Source organism: Mercenaria mercenaria, chromosome 1 (genome assembly GCF_021730395.1).
Source record: "Mercenaria mercenaria strain notata chromosome 1, MADL_Memer_1, whole genome shotgun sequence".
Classification (NCBI taxonomy): Eukaryota; Metazoa; Mollusca; class Bivalvia; order Venerida; family Veneridae; genus Mercenaria; species Mercenaria mercenaria.
In genome coordinates this window covers 32,955,856-32,976,354 of record NC_069361.1, presented here as the reverse complement: position 1 = coordinate 32,976,354, position 20,499 = coordinate 32,955,856, and the positions used below count along the sequence as shown (strand labels likewise).

At 33.2% G+C, this 20,499-nt stretch overlaps 1 protein-coding gene across 2 annotated transcripts in view; it reads left to right on the top strand.

Moving 5' to 3' along the window:
* The window catches only part of LOC123523629 (uncharacterized), a 31,652-nt gene extending 15,315 nt beyond the window's left edge, over window positions 1–16,337 (top strand). For both annotated transcript variants that reach the window (XM_053543794.1, XM_053543800.1), the window contains exons 8-24: window positions 129–296; window positions 1,452–1,495; window positions 1,716–1,750; window positions 2,020–2,117; window positions 2,526–2,693; window positions 2,941–2,987; window positions 4,245–4,358; window positions 5,856–5,972; window positions 6,231–6,344; window positions 6,679–6,723; window positions 7,647–7,796; window positions 8,533–8,646; window positions 8,973–9,122; window positions 9,677–9,837; window positions 11,220–11,418; window positions 12,394–12,417; window positions 12,770–16,337. In XM_053543794.1, coding sequence (XP_053399769.1) covers window positions 129–296; window positions 1,452–1,495; window positions 1,716–1,750; window positions 2,020–2,117; window positions 2,526–2,693; window positions 2,941–2,987; window positions 4,245–4,358; window positions 5,856–5,972; window positions 6,231–6,344; window positions 6,679–6,723; window positions 7,647–7,796; window positions 8,533–8,646; window positions 8,973–9,122; window positions 9,677–9,837; window positions 11,220–11,418; window positions 12,394–12,417; window positions 12,770–12,774 — 1,753 coding nt within the window. In that variant the 3' untranslated portion in view covers window positions 12,775–16,337. The remainder of the gene's footprint in view (window positions 1–128; window positions 297–1,451; window positions 1,496–1,715; window positions 1,751–2,019; window positions 2,118–2,525; window positions 2,694–2,940; window positions 2,988–4,244; window positions 4,359–5,855; window positions 5,973–6,230; window positions 6,345–6,678; window positions 6,724–7,646; window positions 7,797–8,532; window positions 8,647–8,972; window positions 9,123–9,676; window positions 9,838–11,219; window positions 11,419–12,393; window positions 12,418–12,769) is intronic.
* The last annotated feature ends 4,162 nt before the right edge of the window (window positions 16,338–20,499 follow it).

Genomic DNA, 20,499 nt, shown 5'->3' with positions numbered 1-20,499 from the left:
TTCAGCTTTTGTAACATTGTGTTCATATTATTGAGCAATATGTACGTTTTTGTTTAGTAGTTTTACTTATGGCATAACCAAATTATCAAATCAGTATTTCTGAATACAATACAGTTTCTAAATTGCAGCACAATAAAAATTATAACGGTGTATGGTGGACAGGGTGAAAAATATCTGTCAACAATGCAGCAAGGACAAACACATGCTGAAGTTAAGCATGCAAATATATACTGGAAGCCATCCATGGCTGATATTGGACCACACATAGCATGTGTTAGCGCAACTGATACTACCGGGTAAAAATATATTTCGATGTTTTAAGGCCTAATTATAGTAAAGGGACCAGTGTGGGAGCCATCTGGTCTAGTCGCATAATGGCGGACAAGTTTCTGAACACTAATTTTTTCTCTTGGCATTGGCCACAGAGGTCTAGGTTAGAGCTGTTTTCTGTCTAAATTTCATTGTGGATGTGTGTTTGACATATTGTTAGAAAATATGGGAGAGGTAGTTGTATATGGTGAAGTGAAACTCAATTTTAGTATGCATAGTACTTCCAGGGCACAGCAGTGTGATTTTGATGTGCTTTTACATTAAGCAAATTTGACAAAAGAAATCTCTCTTAGAAGATACACCCCTCCTTTTCTCTTAATTTCAAATCAGTTTTAGTAAATCTCTTTAAAATGAGGTAAGGATTTTTTCTCTGAAATGGGTCTAGCTATGTTTGGTAGCTCTGTAAAAATGTCGTATATAGGCAATATTATTTATTGTAGTGTGACCATTAAGAACTTGAAAATCATACATCTAAGATTAAATAACTGCTTAAATGTTCCTAAAAATATATTTCAAATGAATTTTGTTATATATGTAACCTATCAATTAATTCGGATATGAATATAAAAGATGACGATATGTTAAATTGCAGCTTAACTAAATACTGTAAGCTTGGTCTATGCCTAAAACATTGACACATAAACAGCTTAAATGTTGTAGCCAGCTCATTTCTAAGCATTGAACGAAACTGTAAATTCTGCACCTATGGTACGTATGTGATGAAGTAACACAGTTGGAACAGTTTAAATTAAATTTGAAAGCCTCTGTGATCATGTTATGATATTACAAAATAATTAAGAACCAACCGTACTAGTTCTCCAACCAAGATATTGTCACAGTCCGCATGACTTTACTTTCGTCATACTGATTACTCAGTTAAATTTAGGTAGTTCTGCACGTTCGGAAAAGTCTTACTACAATGTAGAATTTGATTAAACTGCAAAATATTCATAAAATGACGCCAGACTTTATACCACATTATCTAGATAAATGATTTAACGACCGGTTTATCAAAGGTGCAGAACTATCTTATAAACCTACGATCTATGAAAGCATAATACTGAGTTTAAATGATAAAACTATTATATTCCAGATATACACACTTTTCTTTTTATTAACAGGGTAGAATCTTCAGAACAACGCTGCTTTATATTGGATGTTCAAGGTATTTGGTTCAATTTGATGTGTAAATTAAAGCTTTTACGTAAAATTATTGGAATTATAATTTGTTATAAAATCATAAAGAGTTTGTACTTGCGATTCCTTACAAAAGAATTTATGTTACTACAAAAGCTTAAAATATAAGTGCATACTATTCAATGTAAGTAGGTGCAAAATTAATTTAGTGTCAATCATGCTTTACGACATGCTGATTCTTATTTTAGGTGAAGGATTCAATCACACAACAAGTGTTTCTGGTGTATGTACATACTTACCTATACTCCTTTGTCTTAACAAGTTGTGTGTACAGATTAAATTACTGTTGAATCTTTACCCATTATTACAGTTCTTGTCGTTTTAAATAAAACAGTTGAGTCTGACGACATTTATCATATACAAATTTGAAATAATTTCAGCGTTAGTTACATCTAGTGGTTTCATGATATCCAGTATCTCTAGCAAAAAACTTGACAAGTAGACTGAGCAATGTACTTTTTTTATTAAGTTCATAATTTACATCGCACCTAGGTGAAACCGTATTTTGTCAACATCCCTGCTCCAGATCAGTTTATCAACTGCAAAATTCAGTCGACCTGTGTTGTGGCTTTATATGTGAAATCATCCACGTAAGTAGACTCTTGAACTGAAAATGGTTGAAAATGTGTAACATTTTTAACTTTGAGATAAATGTATTAATACTAATAAATGTCATACGACAAGGAATTTAACATGCAAATCAAAATTAGATTGAATTGTATAGCATTGTCAGAAATTTCAACAAAGTTATAATCTTATTATCTAACAACAAGAGATATTGAATCTTTAGTCTTGGTTTTAAGTTTTTTCAGTCACTACTGTTAGCACAGATCTAGTTTTAACAGCTGCTACAAAATAACCATATGTATGATTATTCATCTTTTCCTGATTTGTTTGTCTAAGTAAAGTAGATACTAACAAATTTCAAGGTAATATAATGTAAGATGGAATCGCCTTTGTATATTAAAATAACATGTTTGACATGTATATCTTACCAGCAAAGTTACAGCTTTAAATGTGACAGATAGCAATGTAGATCACTATCATCTGAGTCCAATCGAGGAAGTTGTACATAATGGCGAACAGATGTACCAGATAGATCTCTCATTTAAGAATTCGTTTTACGGGAGGAAAAGTCTCTGCTTAATGGCGACAGATAAAAACAGGTTAGTACTAGCGTTAATTTGAGCCTAATCTAGATGAATGGATGACCGATTCCATTCTCACGGGATTCCAATACTTCATGTAATATCTTAGGCTCGTCCGCTTCTAAGGAGCTATAGGGGAATCGACCCTTAAATTAGAATAGGGTAAATAAATCATCCGAAAATATTAAGCGTGCTTTTTTAAAAAAGTTTTACGTAATGTAATTATTGCATGGTATACTGAAACTGTTTTGGATACATTTTACAGGGAGAGCAGCGACAAGGTTTGCATACAATTGCGCATAGAGCCCAAAGGTAATTTATTACTATTCGACTTTGTTGCCGACATGGCTGTATCAGGATATGTATATGTGAAAATAACTGATTCAATATGCAAATACTTTGATAATTGATGCATGCGCACTCCACCATTTTACAATAGTAATATCGTAATAGAATGAAACTTTATTTGTATGTATATACTCAGCGCTTTGAAAATTGACGCCAGCACTAAACAATATTTTGTGCTTGTAGGTATCTCGTTATGACTACAACATACACAAATACAAAAAAAAAAAATGTTTTAAAGAGACATACGAATTAGTCTTTGATAAGAAAGTTATGGTACTTTAACGATTTAAAACATGTTTTACAATCATATCTAAATATTTTGGCAAAATGGATACAGTCAAACACCAGAAGCTGGCGTCCTCAGCCGAGGTGACTATGACCGAAGGCGGTAAGGCTTTAACCCATCAAGGCAGTTCAATGAGCTGTATGTCATCATTCAGCGATCATGAAAGACGGCGATAAATACCCCTCGTTTCAGGTCGATACAATGCTTCTGATAGTGTTATCTGGAAGAACGAGACAGTCACAGTTAAGGCGCTCTAGCATATAATTGTTTGGCTGTCGTTAGTACGCGAAACACGTCTGAGTGGCAGTCGAGTTCGTAAGATTAAACCTCTAGATTAGAACCATTCGAACGATAATATCAAGATGACTAAGCCTTTGAATGACTTTCCTTTGACCTTTTCCAGTGTTTTATTTATTGGCATATATATTGCCTGAGTTACTTAATGAGTTTCGTTTAAAGCATTAAACTTAACTAGAGCATCTATAATACAAATATCGTACAACTAGTTAAAGTAACATTCATTTGAAGCGATTTTCAAAGAATACCGCTGTAAAAACATAAAGTTGTGAACCAGGTAACCAAAATAGTTGCGTTATTCCAATGTTGTTCATTTGTTTCGTATTGTCAACGAATAGAATGAATGATATTCAAAGAAAAATCTTAAATTGTATCGATCGTCTGTTCAGTTTGGAAGCCTCTGATGGGTAGTAAAATAAGGTATTGTAGCAGAATATATCCCACTTCAATAGGCTGAAGCTTGCAAAAGAAAGTTTGTACTTCGGCTTACACAGCAATAAGGCCTTTTCGCTTCAATTTAATTACGTTAAGGAAGTTATTATCGACCTATTTCTTGCATATATCAAAAACCTGTAAACGACTCCATGTAATTATCTATTAAATACAGACAAGTTTGAATTTGTTTTTCCTTTTAATAGACCCATGTATGTCTGAACCTTGTCAAAATTCAGCAGAATGCAAGAAGGATACAGAAACGGACGATTTCACGTGTCTGTGTATGCCTCGATATTCTGGTAAAACTTGTAGCATATGTAAGTATGGCTTGATTGTATTTAGTAAAGTGATTAAACGTTTTATGAAAAGAGGTTATGACCCAACTGTTTTGAGACACACCGCATGTTTGGTGTTCAGCCCGTTTACAGTTGGACGCTACGCTTTCCTCTTTGATTTAGTTTGACGGAACAGGTGGAGGACACTATGATTAGTAGTTCTTAAATCCCACCAGGACTGAGCTATTATGATTTCCGTCTTCTGGCCTGTTTCGTCGGGCCCTTAAGGGTTTTTCCCTTGTTGTTCTATTTTCTGCAAAGGCATTGAGTACATACGTTTTAGGTTCTTATATATATACCCAAGAGCACTTTTGTGTTTTACATTACATACCTCCTGTTGCCTTTACGTATGTAAGGGTTTCACCTGTTGGGGATAACTTTTATTTACACTTTTTATTTACACTGTCTTGTGACTTTGGAACATGGTGGGGGTAAGAGTGAGGTTAGGTGCACTATAAACCGGTTTAAACTCCCAAGTGGTGGTTTTGCCACTGACCGTTCAAAGGCGGTGCCCTACTGTGTTCCTGTATTTGTTTGTTTTGTCCTTGTGTGTTTATTGTGTGTGTTTGTGTGTGCGTGTGCGCGTGCGTGCCTGCGAGTGTTGTTCGTGTGTGCCTTTGGGGAGGCTGCTTTTTGGAACGTGGTTTTCCCTGTTGGATATTCTTCCTTGTTTTTTGAGGTAATTTCAGTCTGTGATGTTTCTGAAAATATATAATTAATACAATATTTACATAATATTTTGTCAACGGAATGATTTGACAATCAGATTTAAATATTTAAGAATGAGCAACAGTCCATGTTAATGGCATTACTTAATTGCACAAGTAAAGTGGTTTCAAAAGCTCATTTACACCTTAAATAGAACCTATTTTGTGAAGAATGAAAATGTAAAGCAAATTATTCAAAAGAAAAAGAAAAGGTTTTCCACAATACAGAAATACAAACAGGATTAAAGACAGATGCAAGTACATTTTTGACAAAACTTTACATCGTAAATGAGACATAATTCTTCAAAATGTTAAAATTCTAACCTAATTCTTATAAAGCTTTCATCATTATTTTTACATCACCTCGGGTTGTTATGTGTAGAGGACACTGCAATACGATACAGTTTTATCTATCTGTTTTTCATATCCAGACTTTACTTTTTTGAGCAGTTTTCTTCTGTCACATCACAGGTTTTAGGAACTTTAGACCCAGTTTCGAATTCAGTTACGATTTTCTGTTGTTTAATATTAGCCACAACAGCTTCTCTATTTTTTGCACGCGGTAAGCATGGATATACTCGTCTACATTCCGTATGCAATCTCAGTTGCTGACTTTTTTACATCAATGAAATATACACAAAGATGGAAGGCCAGTGATGAGGGGTAAGTAATTGAAAAGTTCAAGAAATTCAAATGTCGAGACAATACTTTTACGTACCTGTAAATATAAATGTAGCTGTGAAGACATTATGATATGATGTTTCTGTTTCAGGGGATAATCCTTGCAATCCAAGTCCATGTTATGTGAATGGTTCATACGGATGCCGCGGTTTTACTGAGGCTCACTGCTATTGTAAACCAGGTTTTATTGGAAGAACATGTTCAGAAAGTATATAGCTTTTTCGTATAATTCGTCTTTAATAACAAGTACTAGAAATATATGAACATTCTAATATTCATGCATTGAACTCCACCATGAGATGTACTTCGAGTATCATGCTAGACTGATTATGTTTAAAAGAATTAAAAGGAAACAGTAGACTACATGGAAGCATTTAGCACAACAAACGTAGTCAGAACCACACATTGCATATATTTACTTAATATAAGCATTTCGCTACCTCTGCGAAATTGAATTTATTTAAAGGTATAAATGACTGCCACAACGACAGTTGCCACGGCCAAGGAGTTTGTAAGGATAAAGTGAATGGTTTTGAATGCGAATGTTTTGACCGTTATAATGGAACGAGATGTGAAACAGGTAAGCTAGCTACATAGAATACATCCTCAAGTTATAGTAAATGTAATCAACAGATATGACAAATGCTATAGGAAAAGGATGAAATGTCAGATAGAACTCTCTTATCTTCTGCACTATGCAGTATAATTTGTTTTGACCATGACATCAGTTTTATAGATATCTTAAATGATTACCCAAATCCATTCCGTTACATTTGGAGAGTCCTACTCTGAACACGTGACGTCACTCGTATTTTATATCAATAGGAACATCCAGTTCAAAATTAGTCTTAACGACAAAACTTAGTCATAACATAACCTTTGCTTTATTCAATATTCTTCTCGATAATTTACAGATAGATGTCCAGCGCAAGTAAATGGAGCTACGACCTGTTCACAAGGCATTACTTTTATATTTCATTCTAAATGCACTTTTATTAAGTTATTTATATTGTGTATGCTCTAAGTAATGCTCACCGCAAAATAACTTCAACGTTTATATTATAAAAAAGTAGCGGTATACCTACTATTGATAACATGACGCTGCTTGTACTTTTCAGTAAGAAAACTCTTTGTCTATAATTATCAATGCATAAGACTGTCGTTCCTTATAAAATAATTTCAAGACTTCCGGTTCATTTCTGTTTTCATTAGTTCGCATGTGTAATGTATTATTTCCGGCACGGGTGAGTCAACACTTTGCCAGAATGCCGGTGGTTAGATTTCTGACATAACAGAGATATTTTTGATAAGGCATAAATGCATTTTGTATTTCATAAGTAAACAAAAGGGATATGCATTTTGTCGCATTTTACAATTCACAGAAGTAAAGGGTTCTACATATATGTAATGTGTGTCCATAGCCAATATATGTAATTGAAATATTAAAAACTTAAACCCGTTTTGTGATTCCAGCATGGTCATTAAGTTTTCAAAAGACAGTTACAAATTACGTTACAATTTGCTCTTTAATAGTAAGAGTCAAACAAAATTGTCTTTGTCTTGAAATAGAAACATTTTAACCCATTCTGCTACAGCGGAAGAAAGAGATGCCGATATGGAAGAAAGTTGAGTATACTCTGCTAATTGATCATTTACATGTATGCAGACCCCATGTGTCAGAGGTACATGTTTCTCCCACTCAATACAATTCATTTGTGTAAGTACTTCTGGGTTCAGGGGTCAGTTCTGTGAGAAACCGGGTATGTTGTAATCCATTTAGTATATTGAATACAGTAAGGTGACCTGATACACATTGTATACGTTTCAGATTTGAAACGGTATTTCTACGGTAAAATTATAAAATATTTGTTTTACATTTTAGTGCATTCGAGTGTAAATGGGTCAGTTACGTACTTGAAGGTGTCAGCCGGCAGTGACTTTACTTTGAATTGCACTTTATCGATACTACCACCGCATACATTCTCTTGGTCAAAGATCAACGCTTGTGGCGGAAATTATGAGACTGTAAAAGGTTTGTTTAACAATAAGTGATACGAATACATATGTGATAAGTTATGGTTACTATGCAAGCAATACAGTGATGATACAACGGTATTTTAGTATCATCTGAATTATATTGCATTCGTAAGAAGTATGTTTGGTTTGGTTTTCCTTCGAAAATATCTGTTAATTGAATAATTGAATTGATATAAGTTAATTGAAACTATTTGATTGTAGAACTGATGTTTTTTAGTCACAACATGTAAGTGTACTATTCTCCTGTTATGTAAATTATTGCATATGACAACAAAGATTCATTCATTTTAAAGATCTTTGTAAAAGAATTTTTAAACCTTCTTGTATACATCTTCGTGAGTGTTTCACAGAATATCACATCTACATTTTTGGTCTCAACATATATTTTATAGATTCGAAAGTTGCAAAGTTTAATTATCAGTTACTATTTCACACGGGGCTTTCGTTGCTGAGTAGTGAAGGTCGCTGTCTCAGATCATTTGCCCCTCACCAATGTGGTCTCGAGCCTCACTTGAGGTGTAGAATTCATGATGGGAGTAAGCAATCTAGTTGGCGTACGTTAAGTAATGCACACAAGGGTACAGGGGCTGTTCCTCCACAATTAAAGCTGGAAAGTCGTTTACAATTGTGTCGGTGAGACGTTAAACTCAACAAAAATAAAACAAATTCAGCTACCTCTAGGAATGTCATGTAAGCTGTCCACTTTGAAAAAAATGTGAATATTTATTCAGGTTCAGTCTTTCACGAGCCACATGCTGCTGTAGTAGATTCGGGACAGTACGCTTGTACTACTTCTGACAGAACTGGCAAAAACACCATTCATTATTTCAACGTAGATGTGACATGTAAGTTTTTGCTTGTATTTCATATTTGTTAGGATATTAATCATGTAGACAGTATTTAGTTGGATGGTGGTGGAAGGCCTAGGTTCTCTAATACATGTATTTCATGCACTCCGGTAGAATCATCAGTTATTTGCTGTTGTGTACGACATCCAGTTGATTCGATACATATACATCGAAACTTCAATGTAATTTCAAGGTAAATTGTAATCATTTGAAAATGTCTTAGCTATTTTGTGTCCCCCTATTGCAATCTAATATAAAGAAATCATGTTCAAAATTATTAGAATGTCAGAAAGGGTGTTGATTTTTCTTACGTGTCGTTTAAGCTGTAAACCGACAAGACACCTGTACTTTTGATGAAAACAGTTTATGTGACTGGCAACAAGGCAGACACGACAATTTTGATTGGACCATTGAAAATGGCCCAACTCAGTCTCTGGGAACGGGACCTCCCAACGACCACACCCTTGGAACATGTAAGATACATTTTTTTTCACATATTTTAACGCACTTTTAAATATATTCCTTACTCAACTGATATATAATACGACATATTGCTGCATTACCTGTAACCTTATTTTTCACTTCTGAATAGTTCTTAGGGACTAACAGTGTTGTGTAAAATAAAACAGTCTAAATGATTCGAATGTAAAAAAAATGAGAGGCAGTTCGCTAGCTGAGTTCTATTAATATGCTGATAGAAATTTACCAAGTTCTATCATTAAAACTTCGGGTGATAAATTTACATGAATTTGCATAAATCTTGATATTAAAGGTGTTTCTAAATTATGCATTGAGACAATGTTCAGGGTAAATTATATTCCATATTCTATATCTGTAAAAAATACATGGAGGATGATGAAATGTGTACGTTAATCTGACATGTTGTAATCAAGCAGCAAGGGGTTTGCTATTTCCTTCTAATGTCGGTAATGGATTTAGCAGTACAGATATTTCATTTGGTCACAACTGATTGTGCTTGCAAATATCAAGTTTGAATTAATGATAAGCATTCTTAATTTTTTCTTAGCACAAGGAAGGTACCTGTACATAGAAACGTCATCTCCAAGATCAGTCGGAGAGTACGCCAGTATTTCTTCTCCTCTTCAGCCAGCAAATCGAACTAAATGTTTCGAGTTTTGGTACTATATGTTTGGTGATGGTATGGGAGGATTGTTTGTTCTTTTAGAGGTATTAACTTAATATACGAGCGAATTTTTTCTAACGTTAAGAAATTTTTTTAACCATGTGAGCTTGAAGAACATTAGTTTCTTAGACAAACAAGAGCAGAAAAAACATAGGTCACCGAACTCGTTTTAATTTTATAGGGTATTTTCTTCACCCACTGTTTACGCATTTCTGAAATTTTGTAAAATTGAAAAAATGTTGGTACTTTATAAAACATGTAATATCCTATTTAATCTTATAGGGATTTCAGGTCTTACAGGTTAATATGAATATATTGTGATGTCAGTATTATATGAGCATAAATGTCGCTAACAAATCTCTTTAATTTTTACATGTTGACATAATTTCCCCACCCACTTTATTTTCAATTGAGAAAACGTATTTAGATCTACAAAAAAATTCTGACGTTAAGATTTTCAAAATATTTTGCAGCATTACACACAAAAATGCTTCAAAATGGAAAGAAAAAAAGTTGGGGTCACCGTGCATCTAAGAGATTTATTAAGAAAAAACTGTTAAAAAGTGGTGAATTTTGATAATTTTTGTTCTTTTTGTTTTAATTTATATTTTCTAGATAATATAAAGTGCTATCTTGAAAACTTTTATTTTCTTTATAGCTTAACATTATAAGTATCAGTCAGAAAAATATCAAAACCAAACCTGATCTACCTTAATAGATATTTGAAATTACCTACCCCTACCCCATTGTAAATCTTACGTCAATTTTCGGCAAATGCCAGCCAAAAATAAGAGTGAATTTTTTTTTTTGCAAAAAGCATACTTAATATATTTAGTAAAATGGTACATTATTAGCCATATTTTAATTATTTAGCATTATTTTTGACAAAACTTTCGTTAAAAAGCAATATTCGAAAAAACATTTTTCAAAATGGCGGATATCCTGAAAAAAAACAACAAACGCTCGTACATCCTTAAAGAAGGCGGGAAAAAATAGTGATAGCATTGTTTAACATGTGATATGAATACAGAAACAAGCGTATTTAGTCGACACGGCACTGTAACATAAAAGGAAACATCATTTATAATTTTATTTTTGGTATAACCATGTGTCTTACAAGTTACACGCCTTAGTAGTAGAATAAAGCAAAGAAGGGAAAAATTCTGATTCTCAAAAAAAAAAAAAAAAATAAAAATGTTTTCGTGCGGTTCAATATATTTTAAATTTTGAACACGGTTTTATCAACTGATACGGTAACAGACAAGTCGTAGTAGGGCAGTATTTAGAAAGACGTTCAAATTTTACCAGTATTAGTTATTTTCATTATATTACTCAACAAATAGAGTTTATTGATGTTTTGATGCCTAAACGATGAATTCTTTCTATCTAAAATCCCAGAACTAAATATTAAATGTCTGGATTCTAGGATTCATGCCTGAAAAAAGAAACCCAGATTTACAAACAGACAGGAGACCAAGGAGAACGCTGGATTAAGGCGTCAGTTTCCATAGCCAGTACCTCCGTTCCACATGATTATAAAATTGTAATAAAGGCTGATGTTGGAACTACCTACCATGGAGACATAGCTATAGATGACTTGACTATACATAATGGAAACTGTCCAGGTATAACTTTTCATATTTGATGTGACACAGTTGTTTTGTTAGGATTATTATATACTAGAAACAGAATAGATGTTGGTGCTTAGAAAAAGGCAATTTGATAGTCAGAACAAAGTTACACTTAGAGCCATTTCTAACCAAACACTTTTTAAAATTCGTTTTCTGGAATATTGTCCAATTTATTGGTTTGAAACTGTAATTTATTCTGAAAACATGGCAATGATATAGCATATCTACATTGTAAGAACATCATATACAATGTTATTAAAAGTGGGGTGTTACTGCTTATAAAGTCTAACATGTCTTTGTCAAAACATTTTTCTTTTTGATATGCAGTGCGCATCTCTCATTTTCACTCTATCAAACAGTTTATTATCAGATACTGACATTAAATGTAGAAGGCCCTCATGTAATAAATTAAACCAGACTAAGTATAAGCTAACTGTGATTGTAGAGCTACATTTTCAATAAAATATCATGTAAGCATGTTCTTTTTTATGAGATATCATGTATAAAAGTTTAAAAAAAAACAAACTTTCTAGTAGTTTGTTTTTGATTGTACACATTTATACTGTGACTAGCTGTTTTTGTATTAGGTATGTACTATTTTCATCCTGACAAGCAGTATTTTATGCGCACTATGAAGTAATTGTTCTTGTTTGAATTTGAGTCATATATAAATAATAAGACTGAAACAATTGTTTTAAGTTTAGTTTATATGTTTTCACACACACACACACACGCACACACACAAGCACATAAACACGTTCACGATCACGCGCACACGCACAAATTGTTTGGTAAAATTTTATTTGAGTAGATGTAGAAAACAGGATATGGATCGGCTTATGAAAATCTGAAACCTTAGCTTAAGTATTAATAAAAGTCATTTTTCAAAACTTAATATTACAGATCAGTTGAAACCTTGTATTGACTTGTCTCTTATAAATGTTCAGTGACTTGAATACTTTTTTTCAGGTAATACAAACGCTCCTATAATAGGTAAGTTCAAAGGGGGACAACCTTTGTCGCCTCTGTCATATAATATTCCGTTAAAGTAAATTTTTGTAGACTTGACTGCCATCGGGTTAGACTAATACAGTAATAGTTCCTGGTTTAGTTTTAGTTCTGTTGATATTCATATAACCAGTTGCATCCTCATCTTTCAAAATCATTATGAAATGGGTGATGCTTACCAAAATTAAGCAGAATATGCTCATTTGTTATGTACTTGTTCGCTTCTAAAATATTATGAAAACTTTCTTAAAACATTTTGAGTGCACTTTTAATAATCCAAGTAATAAAATCTAAACTTTTGTAGAATTTTGCTCCTGTTGGAATTTTGATACTTCAGGATGAAGATAACCATCGACCCGTCCAGACAGAAATATGACACAAATTTGAAATTAAGCCGACAGTTGAGATAAATCTGACACTTGATTGTAATATTGTTGACATTAAAATATTTCATTGTTGGATTCCAAGAGTAAAGAGGTAATATATCGTCATCTCGGCGCATATCAATGATAAAGTGCTTCTTTAAGTCAATGCAGTAATAAGACTGGTAGGGGTAAAGATATGGCTGCAAAAACTATAACCACTTTACAGTGTGAAATTTCACCTCAGCACTAATGGATGAGGCAAATTAAATAAGAATGATTAGATTTGATTGTGAATATTTAGTCAAATCCAAGTCTGTAATTGATTAATTACAATTGTTTTAATTTACTTTTATCTCAGTTAATAATAACTTTCAAAAATCTCAAATTTGTTGATTAATTATAATGAATTAAATCATAATTATAATTAGGACATTCCTGTTACTAACGCAAGATTCTCAGAGCATAATTTCATTTGCTATATACATGTGTAATAAAGTTGAATTGTCACAAAATAAGGTTATATAATATATATATAGTTTTTGTATTGCATGACACCGTTTATTTTGCACCGTTAATATTTGAGACTTCATATCATATCACATGTTGTAGGCTGTATGACATTTTAAAAAGTTTGTTATGGATAGTAGCTAGTCAATTAAGCTAGTTAATTCTCTTATATTTTTAAACATGTCTACACAATACAAAAGATCCATTTACATGATACTTTATTGTTTGCTTGTAGTATATCATGGAATATAGTAACTTGTACTTTCAATTTATCTATTGTTGCATTTTATATCATTGTAAATTTTATTATGTATTTTCTTCAGTTTTTTTCGTATGACCTATAATGAAAGAACTCTGATTTGGATTAAGGATTAATGTAAACAAATATTCGTAAAATCAATATCATATGCTGCCCGTATAATTATAGACCTCAGTCAACTATGGTTTTTTCTTTGTTAACCACGGTTAAACCTGGTTTTAGACCATTGTTTGGTGTTGGTATTAACATGGTTGAACATCCGGAAAAAGGGGAACAATGATCTGACCAAGGTTTAACCAAGGTTTTTTCAGGTTTTATTGTCTAACCATGTTTGACTAAGTTTGAACCATGCTTGACTTTTTCCGTAAAAGTTATTATGGTCAGAATATAAGAAGCAACTCTGGTAGTGTCGTTCGTCAAAAAGCAAAACAAAAAAAAAAAACTAAAAAAAAAAAAAAAAAAAAAAAAAACAACAACAAAAGAATGTATTGAAAAAATATCGAATCAAAGCACTGAAAGGACTGATGTGGGCAGCGGTTGGCAGATTTTTGTAATGGGCATGAACAGTTTGCTTAAGTTTGGTGATTCTAGTTTAACTACTTTTTATTAATAAGCATTTCCGACCTTTTTTACCAAATCAAGGGGTAAAATCTGCTTTTACTCTCAGACTGTCTAAAGGGATAAAATAATATATGAGCAAAGCTCATGCGTTTATTGAAAATTTTGTGAGGTTTGGTTAATCTTGCTCAAAATCTTTTTTGAATAATAAGCATTTTAACAAATCAATGGGAAAACACTTACACTTGCTTTACTTGGTTTTACTGGAACAGTAAATGTGAGCAAAGGTCATGGACTAATAAATAATTATGTGATGTTATAACAAGAGCTTGCACGAAGTAACAGATAAGAAACAGAAATTATTTGGTCACAGTGCACTTGACATTTGACGTATTGACCTTAAATCAATAATTATGTGTCATTTACTAGTCTTAAATGACTTCCATATCAAATGTAATCTTAGACCAAAGCATTATCTAGTTTTCTGGCAAAAGAAGTTCTGTTGTCAATATGGTCTTGACCTTTGACTACTGAACTCAAAATCAATAGGGGTCATCCGCTGGTCATGACAAATCTCCCGATCAACATTCATGATCCTAGGATTAAGCGTTCTCCAGGTATCATCCAGAAACCGATTGGTGTACAGACCGACCGACATCCATCATCAAACACTAATATTTACAAAATACCCCTCCTCCTTCGAAGTCATAAGAGGCAAGAAGTCAATAGAGGATAGGAGCGAAAGACAAAGAGACACTAATGGTTGGGTGCAATAGGGATCAACTACTTAAATTGGCATGTCCAATCACCCTATGAGGTTTCAAGATTCTGGGTCAGGTTCTCAAGTAAACCGTTTTCCATGTTTAGGCCCCTGTGACCTTGACCTTTAATAGAGTGAACCCAAAATCAACAGGGGTCATAGATTTACTCTGCATATCCAACATCCTATGAAGATTCAACATTCTGGGTCAAGTGATTTTCAAGTTATTAATCCGAAAGAGTTTTTCTATCTTCAGGCCACTGTGATCTTTCCCTTACGTCCAGTGACCCCAGAAATATTAAGGGTCATCTACTCTGTAATTCCTATCATCGTGATTGAAGGTTCTGTATCAAATGATTCTAAAGTTTATGGTTGGAAACTATTTTTTCATGTTCTGGTTCCTGTGACATTAACTTTTGATCAAGTGATTCAAAAATCAATAGGGGTCATCTGCTCTACATGTCCAATCATCCTATAAAGTTTTAACAATCTGTGTCAAGTGGTTCTCAAGTTATTGATCAGAAACTGGTTTCTGTGACCTTGACAGGTGATTTTTTATTTATTTTTTTTCAAATGAGAACTCATCTTGGTAAAAGTAGGCTATGAATATATTATTACATAGATAAAACACACTTCAGAATAGTTCTTACACTAAAAGCAACTATAAAAGAATATTTACAATGAAATTAAAGTGTTTTAATTACTATTTTAAAACAACCCAAACTACTACTGTCTCCAATATCAGCACACATCATGATCTTCAGGTTGCATTCAGTTATTTTTCAGCTGTAGATTAAATGTAATATATGTCTTATAATACAACATGCATGTTTTAGTGTTGTTATATTTTGTGGTCCTTTTGGATCATGGAGTCCATTCAACATATGTGTAACAGAGTTCCGCTTAAGCCGGTGCTAGGGGGCGTAAGAGGTGTTGCACATTTCATTACCTCTCAAATCAAATCAAGTCTGCTATTATTCTTCTTGGTTGCATTCTATGCTTCCAAAGGATCTTTTTACGAATTTTATTGTTAAAAACGCGAATATTGAAAATTGAAATTTTGTTTGAATTGTCTCAAATAATTTCATTGCAGTCTTCCGGAGCCCGATATTGTATAATTATCCGAGAAGAAATCGTACGCCAGTACGTGAATATTTGGGGACGAAAACACCGCGAATCTACCGGCGATTAAAAGGCGAGTTTGTTTAAAATAATGTTTCTTTGGAATTAATTATACCCTTTAATGATATGCCAGTCACAAACACAAGCTAGAATGTGAAATTAAATCAAATCGAAGTGCATATGTTCGTATTTTCGGGAAACAGGTACTACGAAATTTTCGCACCCTCCGTTACGGCTGCAGTTATTTTCCTAAGTCGTGCAAATAAACATTATTACGTAAATATTATGAAAGGATCGTATCTTTCTCTATTAAAAATAAATAAGATAACACCTATTCTGTTGATTTCATGTAATATACCTTTTCAGAAACCCATTTCTATGCTACAAACACGGATACACGGGTGCAATTTTATCATTCAGTAGAACGCACGCCATGATAGTAAGATGTTTTCTGATCATGCGACCAAAACAAACTCTTTGGTGTTGTTATAATAATAAAGTTTTGATTGACTTTCTAGTAGGGACTGAGTTTTTATTCAAAATGTTTACGAAAGAGGCAACTTGGTTTTAATACCGATTATAGAACTGAAGTGCTATTTTTGTAGGTAGGTTACTTATAGTTTATTTTGGTCACGTGATAAAGAATTGTTTTGGTCATGTGATCAAAGCAAGCATGCTCATTTTCATATGCTTTGTTTTTTTGTTATAAAATATAGATTACGACAAATGTATACTTAAGCAATGTATTTTTTTGGATAAAGTTGAATCTCAGAAGCTTTCTGAAAGTTAAACAGACTTGAATTACGTAAAATCTATGGAGGGCTAAGAAATACTTGTTCTTCGGTTCCGGATAAGACGCATCGACCGTAAATTTGTGGTATAGTAAATCTGTCGACACGCTTCGCTGCCCACAAAAATGAAATGACAGATAATTGCTCCCATGAATTGTGATTAAGAATCACGCTTGTTGATTGGATTTTTTTCCCGGAAAAATTGAGGCGCCGCGTGAATGTTAGAAGAAATCAGGAGTGAGCGAAGAGCGAAAAAAGTATTGATCTTGTCTTGCTTATCGTTTAACTAAGAGAAACATAAAATTAGAAAGTACAACCATTTTATGATAACAATATTTAAAGGGGGGTTGAGAAACATGTATACATGTTGGTTCGGGTATGTTTTGACTTGAAGATCAGAAAAAACGAGCGAATAAAGATTGTAAAATTGACCTATATTGTTATAAGATGAAGAAGGCGTTTAAAATGCTATTATAAAATATGTAATATAGAAAAATGCATTACTTTAAACGTAACGATGACATTAATATACGACTTAAATATTCAGTGTTAATCATTAAATTGCTATGAGAAAATATTTAGCTTTTTTTTTAACTTCAAACATATGTCTGTGCTTAATTTTGTTTAAACAAAATCCCAATTAATGTCGTAGAAGGAGATTAATGTGCATTTACATTATTCTACGCTGGAGTTAGAAAATTTGAAGATCCAAATTGGCCTGAAGACAACTTCATATTGAAAACTCTTTACCTCACCCACCAAAATCACGTACACAAAACGCTGCCAATTGAATACAGAAACGTGAAATGCATCAAAATGTATTTACTATTTTCAAAACAATTAGATTTATGTTTTTAAATTAATAACTAAGTTTATAAATCTCGTGTTTCAATGATATAATTCCAGTTTTGAACACTCAATGTGGTTAATCAATCAAAGAAGATTGCGTAAAGGGAAACAACTTTTTGTAGACTATTTGTATACTAGTATGTCCTGTAATAAGAAGCGCAACAACAAATTTTGGACAGATTTTTTAAGTTGCGTTTGCAAGCAAAACGACAACAATAACAAAAAACAACAACAACAAAAAAGAAACAAAACAACAAAAAACAAGAAAAGAGTGTGTTTTCGAAAAAAAATTGAGATAAAACGTTTTGATTTGGCGAGGCCATTTACGTTTTGGGCATCAATTTGCAGAAACAAACATTTTTTAAGGACCTGCAGCCTAAATCATAAGTGACGATAATTTTGTAATTTCTTCATCCTCAGTCATGGTCTCTTCCTCATTTTCAGTGATAATTGCAAACCATGGTTTCTCCATCTGCATATAGATCAGTTCACGCGGAAAATCCATTCTACTCGATCCTCGGTGGATGGACAAAACGAATACCAAGGCTCCGACTCGAAGTGTCTTCGAGTCAGCCATTTTCCGTCAAGGAATTTCGCTGTCTGACTCCGAAGATTTACGCGAAGTCACTCGAAGGAAATTCTCGGAGTGACTCGAGGTGGAATCCAATTAGTGGAATACACACCTATATTTGTTTTTTTTTTGTTTTCGAGTCACTTGCAAAATTCCTTGAGTGACTCCAAGACGAATAAATAATTACATAAACAAATTTAATTGGGTCTTCGAGTAACTTCGAGAACAGATTTCGTATTAGTCGGAGCAGGATGATTATATTTTACAGAGTGATACGCTAAAGAAGCGATATTTGTGAATAAAACTACTAGTATTATCTTTTATTTTACATTAAAATAAATAAGATTTTTCTGTTCACTTTTAATACTTTATGACTTTTTGAATAGTACGGCAGTATTTTCTTTCTCCTTTTTATAATTCCCTACAAATAAATGTATGAAAGACCATTTTCATAATGAAAAATAAGCATTACTCCTATGATTATCATTATAAGGGACACTGTTCTTTAACGGCCATTATTTTAAAGTTATTTTAGTTTTATATAGTTTTCAATTTTGTTCATTTTACATAAATTTATTTCTAAATTTAATTTCAATGTTAGAAACTATTTCAATATAATATTGGACAAATCACTATTCTTAAACGGTAGTTTTTTTGAGCGTTTGGTTAGTTATATATACTTCTTAGATTAAGTCCCTTTTACATGAATTTATTTCTAATTTGTATTCATAAACGGTAGTTTTTTGAACTTTTGGTTAGTTATATATACTTCGTAGATTAAGTCCATTTTACATAACTTTATTGCTAAACATAGTCTGAAAGTATTTCAATCTCCTATTTAGCAATTTACTTTTTAGCGTTTGTATTTCAATATCAAATTTCACAAATTTTAAGCAGCAAAAAGAACAAGATAATTATATAAATTTCCATCCAGCTAAGGAAATACTGCCACGGAGATTCGGGAAATCATCTCGCGGCACTCGAAATGACCGGTTAATTGTTCGCTGAGTGGCCATAAAATACCGGTACATAATACAGTGTTATCTGTATAATTTCTCGGAATGACTCGACGAAATTCCGCTAAAGTAATAAAACTATAACAGTCGGTACTTCGAGTCTGAATAAGGCAAAACTCGAAGGAATTCCTCGCTATGCAAGATTTTTCCTTCGAGGAAAAACGGAAAGTGGGTTTTCCGGGTGAGCTGATCTGTATGTCAATGTCCGTGGTTCATAATCATTACATGTTGAGTTACCATGGTTTATATTGGTCTAACTGTATTTGACTGAAACAATATATTTTAACCATGGTCGGCAATAGTTCGTGATGTTTCAAAATGATCAAATGCGTTGATGACTATTGTGTAACCATTGTTGGCAGAACTGGACCATGCAGCTGGTCATATTTCGCAGGGGTTATCAGGAAAAACCCCACCAGTCCGAATGTACTTTTCACCTTTTGTAAATCAGTGCATTTTGGGAGCGTTTTCCTCATACTTATTTGTTAGCCATGTGTTCACTGTAATAAATATTTGGACTGATAACATCTAAAACTAAAATGCCTTAAAATATTATCATGTAAATTCTCAAATCCCGTGTCTTCGTTTTTTTCGTATGTAACATTCTGGGCTTCCTCCGTTTTATCCCAGGTATTTTTCAGAACGTTTCATTGCACTTAAACGGTGTGTCCAAACGTTTACGATATCTGTTTATTTCCTGCAAATTCTTTTCAAATGACCAAGTTATTTCAAATTGAAACACATGCAGTAATAAACACTGACCAGTCTACTTGTCACAGAGTAAAATAGATGAAAAGACTAAAATTTGCAGCTATATTATATGCCGCATAAGGCTTGATACAGATTCAAAACAGATAGTTGATGATTGGTGAGGTATATAAGAACCTCAGGCTATTTCAATGCGACAATTTTTAGGCGGGTTAAAGTTTTTAAATCTTGTAAATTATCTGTTGAAGATGATACCCGGTCAGGTAGACCTAAAACCTCTGTTACAAAGGCAAACGTCGCTATAGTAAAAGCTGTAGTCGAACAGAATGTGCGATTGTCGGTGAATGATATAGCCAGTTGTACTGGCATATCAAAAGGCAGTGTGCAAACAATTCTGAAAAAGCGTTTGGACCTGAGAAAGGTATGCACTAGGTGGGTACCTCATTTCCTCACCGAGGGACAAAAGAATCAACGCTTTATATGTGCCCGGGAACTTTTGAAAACATACAAAAGCTGTGAGCGTCGGGTTATTTGTAACTTGCAAACAGGTGACGAAACCTG